Below are 19,563 nucleotides of genomic sequence, written 5' to 3'. Positions count from 1 at the left end.
CTTTCCGTGTGGGGGGGGTCGCTACGCCGTACGTTTGTCTCAATTAGTTATGAATCTAATTGTAGTTGTTTTTCAGCTTGTAGAACGATTCCTTTCGGGGTTTTCGTTCTTTCTTTAGTGTTCATTCATTATTAAATTACATAATTACATAGTCGCCCGCGCGCCCACGTGCCTGTACGTCTACGCTCATGCGCGTCCGCGCCCATGCTCTCCAATGTTCACCCACGCGCGAACCCACGGTTTTTCCATCGCGCGGACGGATGGTGTTCCGTCGCGCGAACCTACAGTGTTTCTTCGCACAAACGTCGGCTTATTTCTTGCAGTATCCATTGCTCGTCTATGGGTTATCGCTCGCCGACCACCAGCTCTCGCCCTTCCTACCACGCTCGCCCTCCTTCTGCGCTCCTTCGTTCACCTTCGTATGCGTTACCGCGCATGGGCGCTTCCACGTTCGCCCACGCGAAAATCTTTGATTTTCCGTCGCGCGAGCTCCAGGGCGATTGCGACCACGATTCCCAATGGGGTTTTCGCAGCATTGCCAGCCTGGCGAGTTCTTCTGGAGCGTATTTCCAGAACACGGCCTCACCCCGTAAACGCAGAGCATGGCACTTGCAAGAATAGGAGAAACTTAAGGGAGATCTGAGCAACACTCCTCTTTCCTGAACCTGGGTTAGCCCTTCCCGGTCATTCCCTGGAAGGATTTTTGGCGGGGGGGGGCTTTCCGTTCGAGATTTCTCCATCGGACAAGGGGTGACTGCTTACCTCTTCCTCTGGGAGCTTACCAGGTTCTTTCCCTCCTCGGTTACGGCCCGAGGTTTGGTTCAAGGAAGCTACAGGAAGATCAGGGGTACTTTCCTCCTCTCGAGCTCAGGCACCTTGGCCTTTCGTCGTTAAGTATCTAACTTGCGGACAAGCTCGATGTTGTACCATCTGGACGCGCTGACTGAGGGCTTCCTTCGGGTGTCTCATCTGTGGAGGTCGACGACCTCAGACACCCTTCCATCCTTGAGAAGAGTTTGTTTGTGCCCAAGGACAGAGACTTAGACAGTTGCTGTGCGGAGGAAATCGACTTCCGGTTTCACTCCTCCAAGGCGCTTTCTTCCAGACTCTGCAGGGCTCCAGCGCCCTTTTCTTTCAACCACGTCGGCCTAAGTTATCGGCTACGACAACTGGGACAAGGTGTCCAATTGCAGTTTCCTCCTGTCAGGAACAGATGGCACGGGAGACTCCCCCGGGGGGGCATAGTCCTAAAAGGAGTTCACGAACTCTAGGATTGCAGGTTTTTCGCTGGGAGGATGCTTAAGGTTACTCATCCGAATGACAGCTTCCCGATGCCCATTCCCGCACAATCTCTGTGATTGGCCAAGGATATCGCGCCTGCCGTGTCTGTCAGCGAATTCAGTGTCTCTGAACCTCTATGCCATAGCGTCAGCAGAGTTGCCCGGTTGGGCAGAATGATCCATACCTTAGGCGAAGGTCTTCCTTAGGATCATCGACGGCTTCACCCCCGGCCCCCTCAGTCGATCCTTTCTTGTAAGGAAGGATCTGAGAGGGGATGTCCGTAGTCGACCTCTCAGCCCTGATCAAGTTTGTCGAACAAACTTCGGCCAGCGTAGACCAGCAGAATCGATCAGACTGGTAACGAGGCGACAGGACTCCTTAAACCCTGGATCGGAAGGACGGGTACTTTCAGTTTCCATTCCATCCATCTTCCAGGGTGCTCGTGGAATTCAGCCTAGACTGCAAGTATTCCTGCTTATGATGCAGTGTGGCTATCCCGCCGTGGCATAGCAGGTTTGTTTCCCCAGAGAACTCTCCCTGCCTTCCTCTTGGCCGCTCAGGTGTAGGCTTCCGCCTCCTCTGCTGTTTGGAGGGCTGGTCGACTCCAGTAGGCTCGGGTTCGACCTTCTTCAGCGCCGGGACAAGCTTCCGGATGCTTACCATGAGTATGGGCTCATGGTATTTTGCTTGGAGCCTTCTCTTCCTCTGCCTCAACATCTGGAGTATCTGGCCATGATATTGAGTCAACGGCCTTACCACGTTGGAAACCTCGCTTCTCGTCCGTCCAGCGAGGTTAAGCAACGTCGGTACTTGGATGGGTGACCACCTGGGGACGCCAGATTCTGTTACCACATCCTCCGAGCCTTCCTTTTGGTTGACTGTGGCAAGACTGAGGAGAGTCGCAGTACCTGTTCTCAGTCAAGCAGAGCTTTCAGCCCTACCTTGGAACGTTTCCTAGTTCTCCTGTCCTCATTGACCCGTCTATAGTCCGAACGGTCGCCTCAGGATAAGTTCCATGTGGGGCGATCCAAGTTCCGGTGGCTTCAGGCAATGTTTAACCGGACTCCCTGGCCCCTATGGGACCAGCGGAACTATTAGACCTGCAATGGGTGTTGACCTATGGAGCCTCTTGATGGTAGTGGATATTCTCGTCCTTTCCCCACATTCTTGATGCGGTTCTCGGACTCGTCAAAGGAAAGGGGGGGGGGGCATGTTCCGGTCCAGGCCTATGGTCAAGACCTGAAGGATACCTCTCCATCATTCAGGCAGGCTTAGGGGCCTTAGTCTGGCCCCTCTACAGATCCTACAGCTCCTGCCGAGTCGCCCCGTGCGCGTCGACTTCATGATTCTGGCGTATTCTAACCAGCAGGGGACGCATTTTCACACCTTCACATCTTGCAGTAGAGATACCGGGATGATTGAGATTCTCTCAATACCACCATCGGCTCTCTCATTCCAGGCAGGGGAATGTTCTCTCAGACTATCCGAGCAGAGCCTCGTAGAGAGAGTGTACCTGGGGGTCTTTGACCTTGGGTAACCAGCAAGTGCTGGTCTGGGGGACCTGATCGCGACAGCTTGGAACCTCAATCTTCCGCTATTCTTCCCCCCAGTCTCAGACCCCGAGACTCTGGCAAGATGCATTCCGGTGATGGTGGGACAACTTCGACGCCTGCGTCTTCCCTCCTTTTTGTCTGTGGTCAATGGGTCTCAACAAGACCAGGTTGTCTGTCAACCTTTCAATGGGAGAGCTCCACTGGGACTATGCGCAGAATGGTTTCTGGACCCTCTGCTTCCCCTGACGGAACTCCCGGGAGAGCTTCTCCCACGGCGCAGATTACTCAAGCAACCACTCTGCGACATCTCTACCGAACCGGGGCGTCGCTTCGGCTTCATGCCTGGAGACACTACGCTTCCTCCTCAAGAAGAGACAACCCGCTACAGTCGCGGTACGGAGGTCGCGTCATCTGCGATAGTCATCCACAGGGGTCTCCCAGGCAAAGTGAAGTCTAAGGTGGTTGGTGCCGTGGGAGATATACCTCTTCCCTTGAGGCTTCTTCTCCAGCAATAACGGTCTTATTGCCTTTCGGCGGGAGGAAACTCCTTTCTGCTCTCGTCAATGAAGCCTGTCGCTCAGCCTTTCCCTGACCTTCAGGCTTAAAGGAATAACTTTTTCCTGCCCGCTGGATCTATCCTCGCTCATGCGAAGCTACAATCGTCCCTGCCCTAGTCGGAGGAAGACCTCCAACTTGGAGCATGGCTCGGACTTTTAGTCCTTTAAGAGATCTTCTCAAGACCCTTTACGACAGGCCTCGGATTGTATTCCGCCTTGGGTCTCCTGCTCACTCTGGCCACGGCCAGTGTGTAAGCAATCTTCTTGGTCTCTTACGACTCCCCCCTTTCTAAGGAAGAGGGGAAGGCAACATTCAGGCTCGCTCCTGAGTTGTTGGCTAGACTCAGAATCTGGGGGTCCCGGCCCTTCGGTCCGATTCTTTCAAGATTTCGAGTCTCCATTCTGTATCTGATGTCCCAAGACCTTCTCTTTCTTGCCAGTAAAAGAATCGAGAGGTTAGCGCTGGGAACAGCTGCAGTTTGTCCTCAGTGGCAGCCGATTTGGGAACACAAGGAGGACATGGGGGAGAGTCACCAGTATACCTCTTCAGCCCGGACTCAAGGACATTCATCTCGACCTGTCTCCAGACCCTCCCCCGTCACATCGCCCTACAGCACGATGTTGGATACATCGCAATGTCCCTCGCCTTCGAGTAATACTACTCTGTGACGCAGGTGCTATAAGCTGGAGTCTGGAAGCGTCTAATGACCTTCGCAGCCCGCTTCCTGCAGGGCGTGACCCACAGGAGTCTTGATACGTTTTCTATCGCTCTGTGGTGGCTACACAACAGCTGGTCTAACCTCAGGCTCCTTTTTGGACAGGTAGCAGAAGGTTGAGGGCATTGTTATCAGGTTTTAGTCTGCATGAACGAAAGAAGTATGTCTGGCCCTTACTTCTTTCTTCATCATCCCCTCTACGGGGAAGCAGCATCCTGGTCTCTGCATAGCTGACCTCGAACCTCTGCAGGTAAACCATGCTTCCTTGTGTTCCGAGTATTGAGTCAATACTGTCGCGTCCCCCATACCCTGACGAGGTGGTATTGGGAACGTCCTAACCCAGAGTTACTTCTGGAACTCCAGGTCAACTGCCTAGGACGGGTCACACTTCTTCCTTCACACACAAGCTTACGTAGGCCACATGGTTCCTTGCGGAGCAAGGAACTTGTGAGGTGCAGGGACTCCTTTTCTCGAGTGCGACTCACTCGGATTCTGAGTCCCCGGGTAAAGCCAAAGCCAGTATGGCTGGGGACTTTCCACCCTTCCTAAGGGGTAAGTCACCCTTTGTAAATAGCGTGGTTTGTATTTCGGTTACGGAATAAATGACATTCGAAGATAATTTGTATTTTTCCTAACCATACAAACCTTAGCTATTTACACATATTTGCCCGCCAGCCCTGTCCCCCAAGACAAGTCCTACCTCTAAGTGAAAGTGAGTAGTCACCTGTGTGTGAGGGGGAGGAGGGGTAGCTATCTACCACTCCCCTACCCCCCGCTAACTAGCGCGGGGGTAATACACCCTCGTTAAATTCTAATGGCTCGCCATTTCAGCTACGCTAAAAGGTAACCCTTTGTAAATAGCTAAGGTTTGTATGGTTAGGAAAAATACAAATTATCTTCGAATTTGTCATGTTTTCCAGTGATAGTGCTTCTCTATGTTAAGTTAGGTGGGACCTCTTTATATTCATACATGGGTATCCTATAACTTCATTAGAGCCCTTGCATGCGCCTCCAAATATTTTGACACCTTGTTTTCTTTCCTACTATACAGTACTTACAATATACAGTACACTGGTGTTAGTCAGATTATGTGCATGCACTTTGGTTATGATGTATCTATTGTAAAAATGGCAGCAGCCTTCAGAACAATGTACTGTACGTACAAAGCCAGCAAGGCCGTTTGTTCTTACGCATATACAAACTTCATTTAATTGGGTTAGTTTTGGTGCAGCTTGTTACAGCCAGTTGAAGAATTATCAAGGGTTTGGCAATCTGGTATGGGAGCATCACTGACCCTCTACTTGAACTTGAAGTGTTAGTGCTTATGGCTGAAATCTCACTCTGCTTCTTGATCCCCATCATGTCGGTTACTGATATCAATCATCCTCAGTACTTAGTGTTTTTCACTTTATCTTAAGTATGAATATGAAACAAGTGACAATGTGCACATCCCCCGGTGTATAGGGTTGCCCTTGCTGCACATTCATGAGCCTTATTGTAGTCAGTCCTTGCTCCCTTTGTCTGTTATGCAGAGGATATAGATATTCTGTGAATTCCCCTTGTATAGTTTGGGGGAAGTGGTCACCTTCCCAATGGGAGGTCAGTGGTCTCAGAATGCAGGCTAAACATGATCGTTCTCCTTCGGTAACTTCAACAGAGAATACGAAGCTTATGCCTTTGCTTTTGGACCCCAAGCTTCCCTTGTATGATCTATCGTTATCGTAGTTCCCTCAAGACCCAATAATGAAGTTCGGTGTTCAAGTGTTTTTTGACTTTGCAGACGTGGTTGCTCCTACCCTCAATCCTGAGACAGATTTCTCCCTTTGAGATAGATGCTTTAGCATCTGCTTTTGTTTCAACCGCTGATAATGCACTGGAGGATGTGCATGGATCCTATAGCATCTACATTTGTTCCAATTGCCGATAGTGCATGCTCAGTTTGTACGAGCAACTTTTTATATCTTAATGTAGGAGATCAAGGAGTATTTCTTGTGTGTGTGGGGACCGCAACTCTCCCCAGCATACCCCTAACCTTTACTACCCGACATTCTTTGTCTATACGCCCTCATATGCCTCCATCCTTTTATTTGGGAACATATCTCCCTTCAGATCTTAATGTTTTCGGACCTCCTTGCTACCCCTAAAGATCCCACAGGCCCACCCTCCCCTGATAGGGAAGTACAGTAGTTTTGCATAGTTATCAGCATCAATTATCACAATGTGGGGTTGCTTTTACAGTACTAGCTTAATTATGTGTCTAACAGTCCTGCCAACAGTCCCCATGTTCTCCCTCCCACAGGTGAATTTGCTATTATATAGGCATCCTGAACACACCACGTTGCGAGTCCCCCCTGCTCTAATCATTGTGATTTATTGGGCCGGAGGCTCAGCCTTGCTTAGGATTTCTCCCTCTGCTCCAGTAGTCCCTTTGAAGGGTGGCAACTGTCCTTCAGTGCCTTATTGGTCTTTTCATGTAGACCTTAGAAAAGATTCCTCAGTGTTGGAGGGAGGACTTACCTCAACCTAGTGGTAGGAAACGTCTAGAGGAACCTTATTCTCCATTTCTGCAGGTTCTTTCACCTGCTTCCCAACCTCAGCAACGAGCTTCGTCAGCCCCTAAGTATTTGAGACCCAGTTCTCCTCCATCGCTTTACAAAGTTCATGGACATAGACCTGATTCCTTGGTTGCAGCTTCAGAAAAGCTGAACTATTTCACAGGGAACATACCGTAGGTTGAAGATGATGGAATTTTCTCATCTTCCAGTTGAGAAAGAAGTTAAACCTTCCCTTCCTCCATCATATTATGATCCTATTTCAGTGGAACAAGATACTAGTTTCAATTCTCTTCATTCTCCGTCAGTCTCTAGCTTATATGCCAGAGATGTTGGTGTGAGCTTAAAGACTTCTCTGAGAAGGACAAGAATCTTGGGACAGCACCTAAGCAGCAGCCGACTTCAACAGAGTCTGGATCTAGAGCAATCTCCAGGTACGTAATTATTGATGATTCTTCCGAGTTTCCTACTGAGGCAGAACTTCAGGGGTGACTGATGGGCCCCCCCTGGAAGTCCCAACTTCAGGCTCAGTGAAGGCTCCTTTTTTATGAAATTTATGTTGTTAGACGTATTAACAGCCTTGCTGAGGCCCCTCCGTCTTCTGTTTTTGGAAGACACTCACTGATGGGTTCTTCCCAGAACTCCAAAGCATGTGCTATATTTTATATTCTTTGATCTCATCAAGCTCGTGATATCTTAGTTCAGATGAACAATCAAATCTCAGATTCTGAGAATTCTCTTAGCACAGCTAGGTCGTCAACATTTCTTCCTCCTGTGGAGCTTTTATGTTCCAGAGGGAGCTTATCCTAATCCACTACCTCATGATCCAGACGTAGTGTATATAGCTCAGGTTGTTCCTAGTTATTGCATTAGTCAACAGCCAGCCTCTTTCAGCACCTGAGTCGATAATCAAGGAAATGGCAGTGATGTGACCATTCCAAGCTTGTCCACAAATCGTTTACATTTGTGAATGCACGTTGAACACCGAACCTCAGTTCTGCTTCAAACCAATGAGAGAACAAATCAATCTAGGCCTTAATTATGGAGGATATTGTTGGAAAGAGGAACGAGAGGGAGGTATGTCTTACTGCAATTCATAGAAACTTGGAGATCATCTAGCCTTATGGAAAGTTAAATCTAAGTAATATTCTAATAAAATAGCCAGAAACAAGGGGGTAGGAGCTTTTCAGGGCATATTTAAAGAACTTGATCTGCACTGTGGAGTAATAGCCTTTCTCATTGATGTATCTCGAAAGATCAATGCATGTTTCTTCATCTATTCATAAATATAATCGGCAAGCAAGTTTTTGTGTGAAAGTGGATATCTTTTTAACAACCAGTCCTTCATCTTTTTTTTTTTTTTCTAACTAGTGCCACTGGTAAGCCAATGGCAATCAAATCGTCCTGTTCAAGAGGCAGTGGTAACTTTGCTTCACAAACAACACGAATCGTACAGAGGTTTGTTGTACGATTGATTTGACTGTCTGTCTGTCACCTCTTTGAACCGTTAGTCAACCAGGAGTTACGAACCGTTTGACAAGCAGGTTCGACGAAACATTTGGGGATGTAAATCTGCCTCGAGGCTACGGATAGAGACCACACTGAAGACTGTTTTCCACCTTATCCAAACACCCTTTAAGAGGGTGGTCAATATTATCTTGGTTCACCCATTGAGGGATAAAAAGATTTGTCATTCATTTGCACCTGATTTTATAGCAGAGACCCAAAATCCGTCTGTTAATGACTATCGGTTTAATTCCTCCATTTCCTCAGTCAAGGAGGTATTGATGATTTGGATAGTTTGCTACTATGTTTTGTCAGAGTGATCTGTCTTTACTTGAAAAAGGACTAATCATTGTTGACTGGGTACTCCTAATTCTATAGTACTGGACGTAGCACAAAGAAAATAACCAAAAACACAATTTCTTTTTGGTTGCTAAATTATGAAAGCACGTAAATCTTTAGGAGAAGCGTCTGCTGGGGCCTCTCTGAAAGCACATGATAGCTTTGATATTGCTGCAACCCTAGCTTTCTGCACAGGTACTCAGCATGAGAGTCTGGAGATGGCCGACTACTTTTACCACCCGCTATCTGAAGGATGAGACCTTGTTTTATGGGACCTGTTTTGGCTGCCCAATAATTTCTTTAGAGATTCACACTCCTACAGGTCATTAGCCTTTTGTTGCATTTTTAGTTACATTCACAGATTGAGAATTGAATGTAACCCTCCTTTTGTCTCTTCCTGTTTTCACTTTATCATTGATAGGCACTCATGCAGGTAAGCACCCCATTTAGGGTAGCTGTGTTTTACCATTTTGCAACAAATCCTTCAATCATATATCTTTGGCTGTTTTACACAGATTACACTTTACCTTTCTCTTTGGGCCATGACACATTTGGAATTCCATGGGTCATGGAATTTTAGAATGCCACGACCTTGCTCGTTATCAGGACCGGTCATGGTTATTCCTAGTTAAGGATCAGCAGGACACTCTGGCCACTTCAGGGACTTCCTCCCTCACTAACAAGGAAGTAAAGATAAAAAACACTAAAATTTTCATGATAAATATGAATCAATTTTCTAAACACTTTTGGTTATATGAACATATGAGACCAAAGTGCATAATTGGATCCTGAGGGTTAAAGATTACATATACTGTTTATAGAAAACCTCTGGGATGGGTTGTGTCATGTAAATAGTGGAGGCTGTCAGGGTGTAGAAATGCATGTAGCTGGAGTACAAGAAATAGGTTGGAAGGGATAATGTTATTGTAAAGCTAATTACTATACTTCCCTTAAAAAAGATATAAAAGAAAATAATTTACCGGTATATATAGAAAAAAATTAATGCTGATTTTTGGTATTAAATTTCAGGCCAGTACCCCATCTTCCCTCTCCCAGAATGCCTGTGGGTGAAGTCCACAAAACGTTTAAGATATTCTGTGGAAACTTAGCTGGAGCAGCAACGAAAGAAGATCTCCATTATCTGTTTTCGCAATATGGCCCGGTCATCGAAGCAGTTGTCATGGCTGGCAAATTCTATGGATTTGTGGTGAGTGTAGTATTTAAGTGTTAGATCTCTAGATTGTATTATGTAATTTTGAATGTTGAAATGAAAATCTTTGTGTCAGATGATTGTTTATAAATTGATTCACAGAAATGTATACTTGTATAAACTTAAGAGCATGCACTTTTCTGATTTTTCTTGTAATATTGCAGCATATGGCCTATGAGGAAGATGGGTGGAAAGCAATATGTGAACTCCGTGGCTATATTCTTCATGGGAAAGGTAGGAATGATTACTCTTCCACAGTATTAGTTAATTACAGTATGCATCAAGGTGAAAAATTATTATTGTAAATACAGTACTGTATTTACTCTATATTCTTGACAGTTTTAGTAAGGTGTATCAGTTTGTCTGCTTTCAAGGTATAGCTGTTTGTTAGCATTTTTGAAGTTATTCAGACCATAGATAATTTATAATGAAGGTAATTCCATGTATACTTTTGACAACCACTTCAGTTTCAGACGTTAAGTTCCTTAATTCAGTTTATATATCAACTTATCAGAATTCCTTACCTACTGCTTGCAATACACTATTATGATTTTCCCCCTTGGCCACTTTAATCCTTTTACCCCCAATGCTATTTGGATCTTTCCAACCCTTAACCCCCAGGGTTTTTTTTTTTTTAATTACATTTTGCAATATATTTTTTTTAAATTGCGCTAACAGCCTCAATTTTTGTCATAGAGAGGTCATTTTGGTCTCATTATTTTGGAAAATGCCTGAAGTTTCTCTTAAAAAAGTTATCAAAAATATGCAAAAAACAGTGTTTTGCAAGGACGTACCGGTACGTCCAAGGGGGTAAAGGGATGAGTTTTGTGAAACGTACCAATACGTCCATTGGGGTAAAAGGGTTGAGAATGATTCATGTTGATAAATCTTTAAATTCAATAATTGTCAAGTTCATGTTAGCTTGTGTTATGAATTAATTGCCATTCCTCTTAGCTTATGATAGAAATTGAATCCAGCTCATATTAGCTTTGAAATACTGCATACTGAGCCTTCAGTTGTGGCCTATTTTTTATGAAATTTATGAAGCACACTTGTCTTGTAGGTAGTGATGACCATTAACAAAGAAATTCATGCATATTTTTATATTTGCTTTTTATCCTCCTCTGCTTTGTAACAAAGACCGTACAACCAATGACACTTGAATATTTTCAATTAATTTCCCAATTACAGGAATTTTTCTTATACAGTGTTTAACCTAACATAAATTATATTCAACAGTTAACATTTCATGGAAGAGATTTATGTAACTGGCCATCACATTTTAAATGATAGCTAATCAAAATGTAATAATGTAGCTGATTACGATTACACAAAAAATTCTTTAACTTGTAATTATTGGATTGCTTATGCTTTGAAATGGTTTATTATGGGTGATTTTAATGCTTTTATTAAGGTTGACCCCGTAGAAAACGCTGGTCGGTTAGGTAGAGTTACCAGTAACTCCTAAGAAGGTAGTTCTAGGTAGGTATGTTAGGAAAAATACAAATTACTTAAAAATTTGTGATTTACATTGGTTTTGTGAACTATACTAATGTGTAATCTCTTATTTAATCCTGTTTTACCAATTTTTGTGTATATGATGTATTACTGTGATGACTTGATTGATTTTTCATACATTTTTCAGCCATGGCTGTTGAGGCATCCATTAATTCAAAGAAAGCAGCACCTCTTTACAAGCAAAATATCATTGGAAAAGGCATTAGTGCCTTAGATGACTTTAACGAATTCAACTCGGTAAGTCAACGCACTATTACTGTGTCATTGTTTAATTCCTCTAACTAAAATTTGTGTCCCTCTTTTAGGAGTGAATGATAGGGTTTTTTTTTTTTTTTTTTTTTTTTTTTTTTTTTTTTTTTTTTTTTTTTTTGAAAGATTAGCAAGTTATTTATCAGATTATTCCTTTTGCTTTTCATTGTTAATTTTGTGGTAGAAGTTGAAGGGATAGGACACTTTTATGTTTTTAGTATTGTTTTGTATACAGTTGTAGTAGGAATTTTCAAGTATGAGTACCTAATATATGTTTATGGAAATTCTGAACATATACATATTGATTTTCTCAGGTGAATGAATGTAGCTAGGATTGTTTTGAAGAGATGTGAAAGTAGAAAAAGGTTGTAGCTGAATGTAGTGTTAAGTGGATTAACAGGGTTTTTTGTTTCAAAATTCTTATTGTGAATTTGAAATTTTTGACTTCAGGGTTTTTTTTTCATTTTTTTTTTTTTTTTTTTTCTTAAGCTGGAATGATGATTGGTGCAGGTTGATTTGAGGGGTAAGATCACTGGGAAGTAGTCCTTATACATATGTAAACTGCCGTTTAAATTATACATAGCAATTTTTCATTCAGGGTTGGCATACAACCTTTCTTCTGTAAATGGCAGGATTATTATTATGTAGGTTTTGGGAATCTCATTGCTTGCTTTGCTGTTTTACATAAGGAATATCTTTGTGGGCATGAAGTGTGAAGTGTTACCTTTAAAGTAAGGTTTTGCATATATATTTCATTGAATATTTTTATGCTAATTTCTATTATAATGTAGACAAGATTTCAATGTGTTTATAGTGAAGTACAGATCCTTCCATCACCTTAGATTATATTTTATCTTTTTTTTTTTTTCCAGTCAAAAGGTAAAAACTTCGAATCACGAGAACCACGTCCACAATCTTATTCTCAGTCCAAGGTACCTGAATCCCGAGAGTTGCGTCAGGAACCATCAATAAACTCAAAGCTACCTGAAACCAGAGAATTACGTGGAGATCACTTCTCTTCGAAACTGCCCGAGCCAAGAGAAAAACTCCCCGAGCCTAGAGAAACACGAGAGGCATTCCCGCCGTTCAAACAAGCAGTATCTTCCTCGTCCCTCCATGCTCCCCCTGGTTTATTCTCTTACCCTCCTCCGTTCTCTGTCGCTGTCAGCAGTAGTCAGCCATCGCCCATTGGGCACACGCCGTCATCTCTATCCCAAATGTCCCAAATATCCCAAATATCCCCTCTGTCCGATTATCAGATGTTGAAAACATTTGATGCCGTCAAGGATCGAGGTTCGCCAAAGTTAAAAGTGCAATCAATTGATACTAATTCCAGTCCACAAAATACGAATACCGAGAGAATAGAGGTAAGCATTATATTAATCCTTATGTCAGATCAGATTAATATTTTTTATCAATTTTATTGAGTTAATTTTTATTCTTTATAATATTGACATTTCAGTCTGCTCTTTTCAATAAGAAAAGCCAGGAAGTGTCTTAACTCTTTGCAAGCATCCACAGTATAACAAATGCATGTTTGTGAGAATGGAAAAGCAGTCCAGAGAAGTTAAATTTAAAAGACTTCCTGATGAATAGGTATGAAATGAACTGATTAAGAAAAATTGAGCTGTGTACCATGTGTATATTTCTGTAGAGTATATGGAAAGGAACTGATATTGATATGAATCAGCAGCTTGTTCATAGGCAAAATACAAACCCTCATCATTGAAATGAGTTTACTCCTCTGCCGATTGCTATGACCAGAACTAAGGAAATCCTGGGATTCTGGTAACATTCTATGGTTGCCAGCATCCACCCATGCATGGTAGGAGCGTCTGAGTCAGTGGGAGTGGGACTTTTACTACTAAACTCCTGTCCTTCGTTAGAGTCAGACCGCTGTCCATGCCATGCTTTATATTGGACTTTTTCTTATACAGTGCATTTGTGATGAGTGTATCTCAAGTTAATTTGAGAACCTGCTCCCTGCTTGAAGGTAGTCCTTTTGGTACCTTCATGAGCCGACTGGAGGGAGATCCCAATCCGTTGTTTCCTGAGTGTCATGGTGAGCGATGCTTTGGCTGCCCTCCTAATGTGAAAAATACAATAATCTTCTGAAGAATGAGGCTGAGAGGGATCATTCCCCTTCTGCTAAAAATACAATAGTCTTCAGAAGAATTAGGCTAAGAGGGATCATTCCCCTTCTGCTTTCTCTGCTGAGAGCAAGAAACAAACCTTATATCTGGAATCCTGATCTTTCGCTTTCAGATCCTTCCTTATTGGAGTTTCCTGAAAATCCAATACCTTAAGAAGACTGTCATTTTGTTTAACATGATTTCGTACAATCACCCTTCGTGATTAGTGAACTGGAAATCTTACACATGATATAGATCTGTTGGCTTCAGCTCTTACCCAGCCAGAGCAACAGACAAAACAAGTTATATTAGTCGCGCAAGCTTATATGAACCTTAACATGTCTCCTTCTGCCCCCATGAGTGAGGTTAGCTCAGGAGACCAATTCTTTCAGATTTTGAAGATCAAAGTTTTCTCCTCCATGATGCAGGAACACTTTTCAGTGAGAATTTTAAGTGTTATCTGAATGTATGCCATCTCGGCCTCTGCGCCAATAGGTGACAGATCAACCTATTTACCCAGGTACAGAAGCAGATGTGTTAGGAGCATATTTTACTGTTCGCACTCAAGACGAGTCTGATCTTCCTTTAATTCTTAGGGATCCTAAAGGTAATGCTTCCCCCCCCCAAAAAAGAAGCAACCAGTTTCTCTCCAAGGAAGACCACATATTTTTCAGGTAGACCTCACCAGAATTTACAGGCCTGGTCTTCTCGTCCAAGTGTGGGTGCAAGTTTAGCTCTACTTGCAGACCCACAAACGAGTTCCAAACTCACTTCCAGGTACAAGAAAATTTTCTTTTATGATGCCTCAGCCAGGGAGTGTGCAAACAAATACTGTATTTACATGTCCCCAAGTACATGGGTTGCCATACCCGCTCATAAGCGTGAGACGAGCCTATCATCTCACGAGCAACGACAATTCTTATTGACGTGACTGGAAAGAGTTTTCCGTTGTCTACTAGATTAATTTATACAGTTTCAGGTCTCACTAGAAATGGTAATAATAAGTAATCCATTGGAAAAAATAGCCCAGTGAGGTAAGGAAACAAGGAAATAAACTACGAGAGAAGTAATGAACAATCAAAATAGAATGATTCAAGAACAGTAACAACATTCTGCTTGTGACTAGATCAGTTAAAATAGCTGCAGATTTTAAACCAAAGCCTAGACAAGCATAGAATTTCGAGAGAAAAATGGCAGTAGAGCCATACCCCGCCATATCCATTTAACACGCTGACTATGGACTGTTAAGACTAACCTCTCCGTAAGATGCGTTGGACTCCTCGCCATATCTTTTGACAAAGATGTTGACTCTCAGTGGGATACACTAGGTCTTTTATTCTCCATGGATTTCTAGTTCAGAGGAGGCAAAACCCTCCCTCCCTTCTCCCTCTTATGTCTCATTTTAATTGAAACTATTCCACTGATTGTAGACTTTAGTTTTTTTTACAGGAAACACATCTCTCCTCTTGGTCACAGCGTTAAAAGGTTATCGCTCAGCCTTGAACTAAGTTTTTTGACTGATGGGAATTGGTCTCTCCTCCTCGTGGGAACTCTAGCATTGATGAAGAGGTTTTGTGTTGGTATGTCCACCTTGGGAACTCAAACCCCCTCTTTGGAATGTGATTAAGGTTATGAGGTTCCTAAAGATGGCACCTTTCAAACCCCTCCAAAGCTTGAGATCGAGACCTTACTCTCAAGGTCTTCCTTCTAGCTTTAGCCTTGTCAAAGAGATCGAGTGGGCTACATGTCTTGCTTGTTTTATCTCACTTCACACTCCAAAGAGTGGAAAGATCTGTCACTCCTTTTTACCAGTGTATTGTCAAGACACCAAATCCATCAATTAATGATAACTGATTTTACTCATTTACATTTTTAGGAATCAAGGAGGTAACTTATGATCCTCACATTTTGTTGATTTGTACTGTGAGAGCAGTTTGTCGTTACCTTATATGAACTGTTCTCCGTCGCTCCACCCTAACTGTAAGCACAAATAACTAGAAATATAAAATTTTTCTGGTTAGATTAATTCGTCCTTGAAGCATACAAGTCTTTCGGCGAGGTGTCAACTGGGGCCCCTTCCAAAGTGCGTGACATACATGGTTTTGCTGCAACCTTAGCTTTCTGTGAAAATCACTCTGTAGCTCAAATCCTTAGTGCAGGTGTTTGGAAGAGACAGACCACCTTCACTGCCTATTACTTGAAAGTCTGCACCAAAGATCACTGGATACTTTCTCTTTGGGCCCAGTGGTAACTGCACAGTAAATAATCTGAGAATTATGCCTTTGCAGGACAGGTAAATGTTACAATTGTCAGGTTTTCTCAGAGTAAGTGTATATGAGAGTAATATGAATGAATTCTTCTTTCTCTTCTGAGCATCCCTTTCTTTGGGGAGTATCAGCATAGAAAACCACTTATGTTGGTAAGAATATCTTTGTGGCTCTATTTGTCAATTTTGAACTTATGGATTTTATTTTAAATTGTTCATATAAACCACAAACCTGTTTGGCTGTGACTCAGTCACTCACCTATTTTTCATGAGGCTGACATCTTGACCTTATCTGTCATACGAGCTGGCCAAGTTTGTCTTAATTATCATCCTTTGTGTTACATGTTAGGTAGACTCCCTATCTTTTACTGAGACATTATCCCACTTAAGAAGAGGAGGGTTTGTATTTTGCGTAGGAACAAACTATAAATTTAAGAATAATTTGTAATTTTCCTAGCTATACAAACCTGCCTCATTTAATCTGTCCCACTGCATTGACCACTGAAGTCCAGACCATGAGTAAGTGATGTGAGTTCTGCTGACTCGGCTGCTCCTACCCTATGTGGATGGCACCTATACACTGTTACCAGAATGCCTTAATTTCCTTAATTCTGGTCATAGCAGCAACACAGTAAAAACATTCAAATGACTTGGGTTTGTATAGCTTGGAAAAATACAAATATTTCAAAAATTCAGTGTTAATTTTGATTAATCATCCATAAATGCTGTAGTCTTCAAAAGAATGCAAAAGAATATTAAATGGGTTTTAATTTACTTTGTCAAAATTTTGAATTCTGCAAATGCCCAAATGATGATGATCATAATGGCAGTGAAAAGTTTCTACAAAGTTAGTGAAGCATGTGGTAGGATAGGAAATGAAGTGAGCGATTGGTTTCCGGTGAGAGGGGGGCTGAGACAGGGATGTGTGATGTTGCCATGGTTTTTTAACTTGTATGTTGATGGAATGGTGAGAGAGGTGAATGCTCGAGTGCTTGGACGAGGATTGAAACTGGTAGACGAGAATGATCATGAATGGGAGGTAAATCAGTTGTTGTTTGCGGATGATACTGTACTGGTTGCAGACTCAAAAGAAAGCATGGCCGATTAGTTACAGAATTTAGAAGGGTATGTGAGAGAAGGAAGTTGAGAGTTAAGGTGGGCAAGAGTAGGGTTATGAGATGTACGAGAAGGGAAGGTGGTGCGAGGTTGAATGTCATGTTGAATGGAAAGTTTCTTGGGGAGGTGGATCAGTTTAAGTTCTTGGGGGTGTTGTTGCAACAAATAGTGGAGTGGAAGCTGATGTACATCTGAGAGTGAATGAAGGAGGCAAAGTGTTGGTTACAGTGAAGGTAGTAGTAAAGAATAGAGGATTGGGCATGAATGTAAAGAGAGTTCTTTATGAGAAAGTGATTGTACCAACTGTGATGTATGGATCGGAGTTGTGGGGAATGAAAGTGACGGAGAGACAGAAATTGAATGTGTTTGAGATGAAGTGTCTGAGGAGTATGGCTGGTGTATCTCGAGTAGTTAGGGTTAGGAACTACCTTCCCTCCTCGTACATCTCATAACCTTACTCTTACCCACATTAACTCCCAACTTCCTTCTCACACACCCTTCCAAATTCTGTCACTTATCGGCCAAGTTTCTCTTCTGCGTCTGCAACCAGTACAGTATCATCCGCAAACAACAACTGGTTTACCTCCCATTCATGGTCATTCTCATCTATCAGTTTTAATCCTCGTCCAAGAACTCGAGCATTCACCTCTCTCACCACTCCATCAACGTACAAGTTAAACAACCACGGCGACATCACACATCCCTGTCTCAGCCCCACTCTCACCGGAAACCAATCACTCACTTCATTTCCTATCCTAACACATGCTTTACTACCTTTGTAGAAACTTTTCACTGCTTGCAACAACCTTCCACCAACCCCATATAACCTCATCACATTCCACATTGCTTCCCTGTCAACTCTTATCATACGCTTTCTCCAGATCCATAAACGCAACATACACCTCCTTACCTTTTGCTAAATATTTCTCGCATATCTGCTAACTGTAAAAATCTGATTCATACAACCCCTACATCTTCTAAAACAACCCTGTACTTCTAAAATTGCATTCTCTGTTTTATCCTTGATCCTATTAATCAGTACTCTACCATTTACTTTTCCAACTACACTCAACAAACTAATACCTCTTGAATTACAACACTCATGCACATCTCCCTTATCCTTATATAGTGGTACAATACATGCACAAACCCAATCTACTGGTACCATTGACAACACAAAACACATATTAAACAATCTCACCAACCATTTAAGTACAGTCACACCCCCTTCCTTCAACATCTCAGCTCTCATACCATCCATACCAGATGCTTTTCCTACTCTTGTTTCATCTAGTGCTCTCCTCACTTCCTCTATTGTAATCTCTCTCATTCTCATCTCCCATCACCAGCACCTCAACACCTGCAACAGCAATTATATCTGTCGCCCTATTATCCTTAACATTCAGTAAACTTTCAAAATATTCCGCCCACCTTTTCCTTGCCTCTTCTCCTTTTAACAACCTTCCATTTCCATCTTTCACTGTCTCTTCAATTCTTGAGCCAGCCTTCCTTACTCTCTTCACTTCTTTCCAAAACTTTTTCTTATTCTCTTCATATGAATGACCCAATCCCTGACCCCATTTCAGGTCAGCTGACCTCTTTGCCTCACTTACCTTGCGCTTTACTTCCACTTTTTTCTCTTTATTTTTCATACTTCGCTACATTATTACTCTGCAGCCATTTTTCAAAAGCCCTCTTTTTCTCTTCCACTTTTACCTTCACTCCTTCATTCCACCATTCACTGCCCTTCCTCTTGCTGCCTCCAACAACCTTATTGCCACACACATCACTTGCAATCCTAACAAAAATTTTTTTTACTAACTTCCACTCCTCCTCTAAATTACCAGTTTCTCTTACTTTCACTTCGTCATATGCCATTTTCAACCTTTCTTGATATTTACTTTTTACCCCCCGGTTTTATTAGCTCTTCAACCCCCATATCATAATTATTCATAATTTTTTGTATGTAGTTATTGGTCAAAGATTCATTTTAGAATTTGAAGAAAAGTTTTATCCTATTATTTTTGCAAACTGAACTTGTCTAGGTATTTCCTAGTTTAGGTCGAGTAAAGATATTTTCATCATTATACCATTATGTTGTTTACTCTTATAGCACTTGATAAATATATATTTTGAAGTTTTATATTTTGCAGAAAGGAATGTTGTGTGGTATGTGTGGAGCAGAATTCGATGAGTGGCAGCGCATGCCCAAGGTTCTCACGTGCGGTCATACGTTTTGCTGTGACTGCCTCCTATCTCTATCGCGCGATTCGGAAGTAAAATGCCCTGCTGGTTGTGCTTACGTAACTTTATCGAATTCTTGTATTTCAGGTAAGTTTAGCTCTGAAAGGGTGTTGGATCATTGGTTAGGTTATCAAAACAAAAAGAAAATAGTCTGTAAGGCATGATATGATGGCCATAGCTATGCTTAGGCCAAGATTTTTATATACAATATTGCAATGAAGGCTTCTAAAATCTTTAAGCTCTTTTTGTATAAATGAATACCTTAGGCTTAGAGTTTCACTAGAATAATCTAGGGTAAGGTAACCAAAGTTTCACTAGAATAAT

The 19,563-nt window shown here is 42.4% G+C and overlaps 1 protein-coding gene across 7 annotated transcripts in view; it reads left to right on the top strand.

Moving 5' to 3' along the window:
• LOC137632978 (uncharacterized) overlaps positions 1-19,563 on the top strand; it is a 129,323-nt gene that overhangs the window by 62,006 nt on the left and 47,754 nt on the right. For 6 of the 7 annotated variants that reach the window (XM_068365123.1, XM_068365120.1, XM_068365122.1 and 3 more), the window contains exons 2-6: positions 9,534-9,711; positions 9,879-9,948; positions 11,360-11,469; positions 12,354-12,848; positions 19,134-19,326. In XM_068365123.1, coding sequence (XP_068221224.1) covers positions 9,534-9,711; positions 9,879-9,948; positions 11,360-11,469; positions 12,354-12,848; positions 19,134-19,326 — 1,046 coding nt within the window. The remainder of the gene's footprint in view (positions 1-9,533; positions 9,712-9,878; positions 9,949-11,359; positions 11,470-12,353; positions 12,849-19,133; positions 19,327-19,563) is intronic. The other variant, XM_068365119.1, reaches the window with a different exon arrangement.

Source organism: Palaemon carinicauda, chromosome 42, assembly GCF_036898095.1.
Source record: "Palaemon carinicauda isolate YSFRI2023 chromosome 42, ASM3689809v2, whole genome shotgun sequence".
Taxonomy (NCBI): domain Eukaryota; kingdom Metazoa; phylum Arthropoda; class Malacostraca; order Decapoda; family Palaemonidae; genus Palaemon; species Palaemon carinicauda.
The sequence above is the reverse complement of the archived record's forward strand: the minus strand, read 5'-3'. Positions and strand labels throughout refer to the sequence as shown.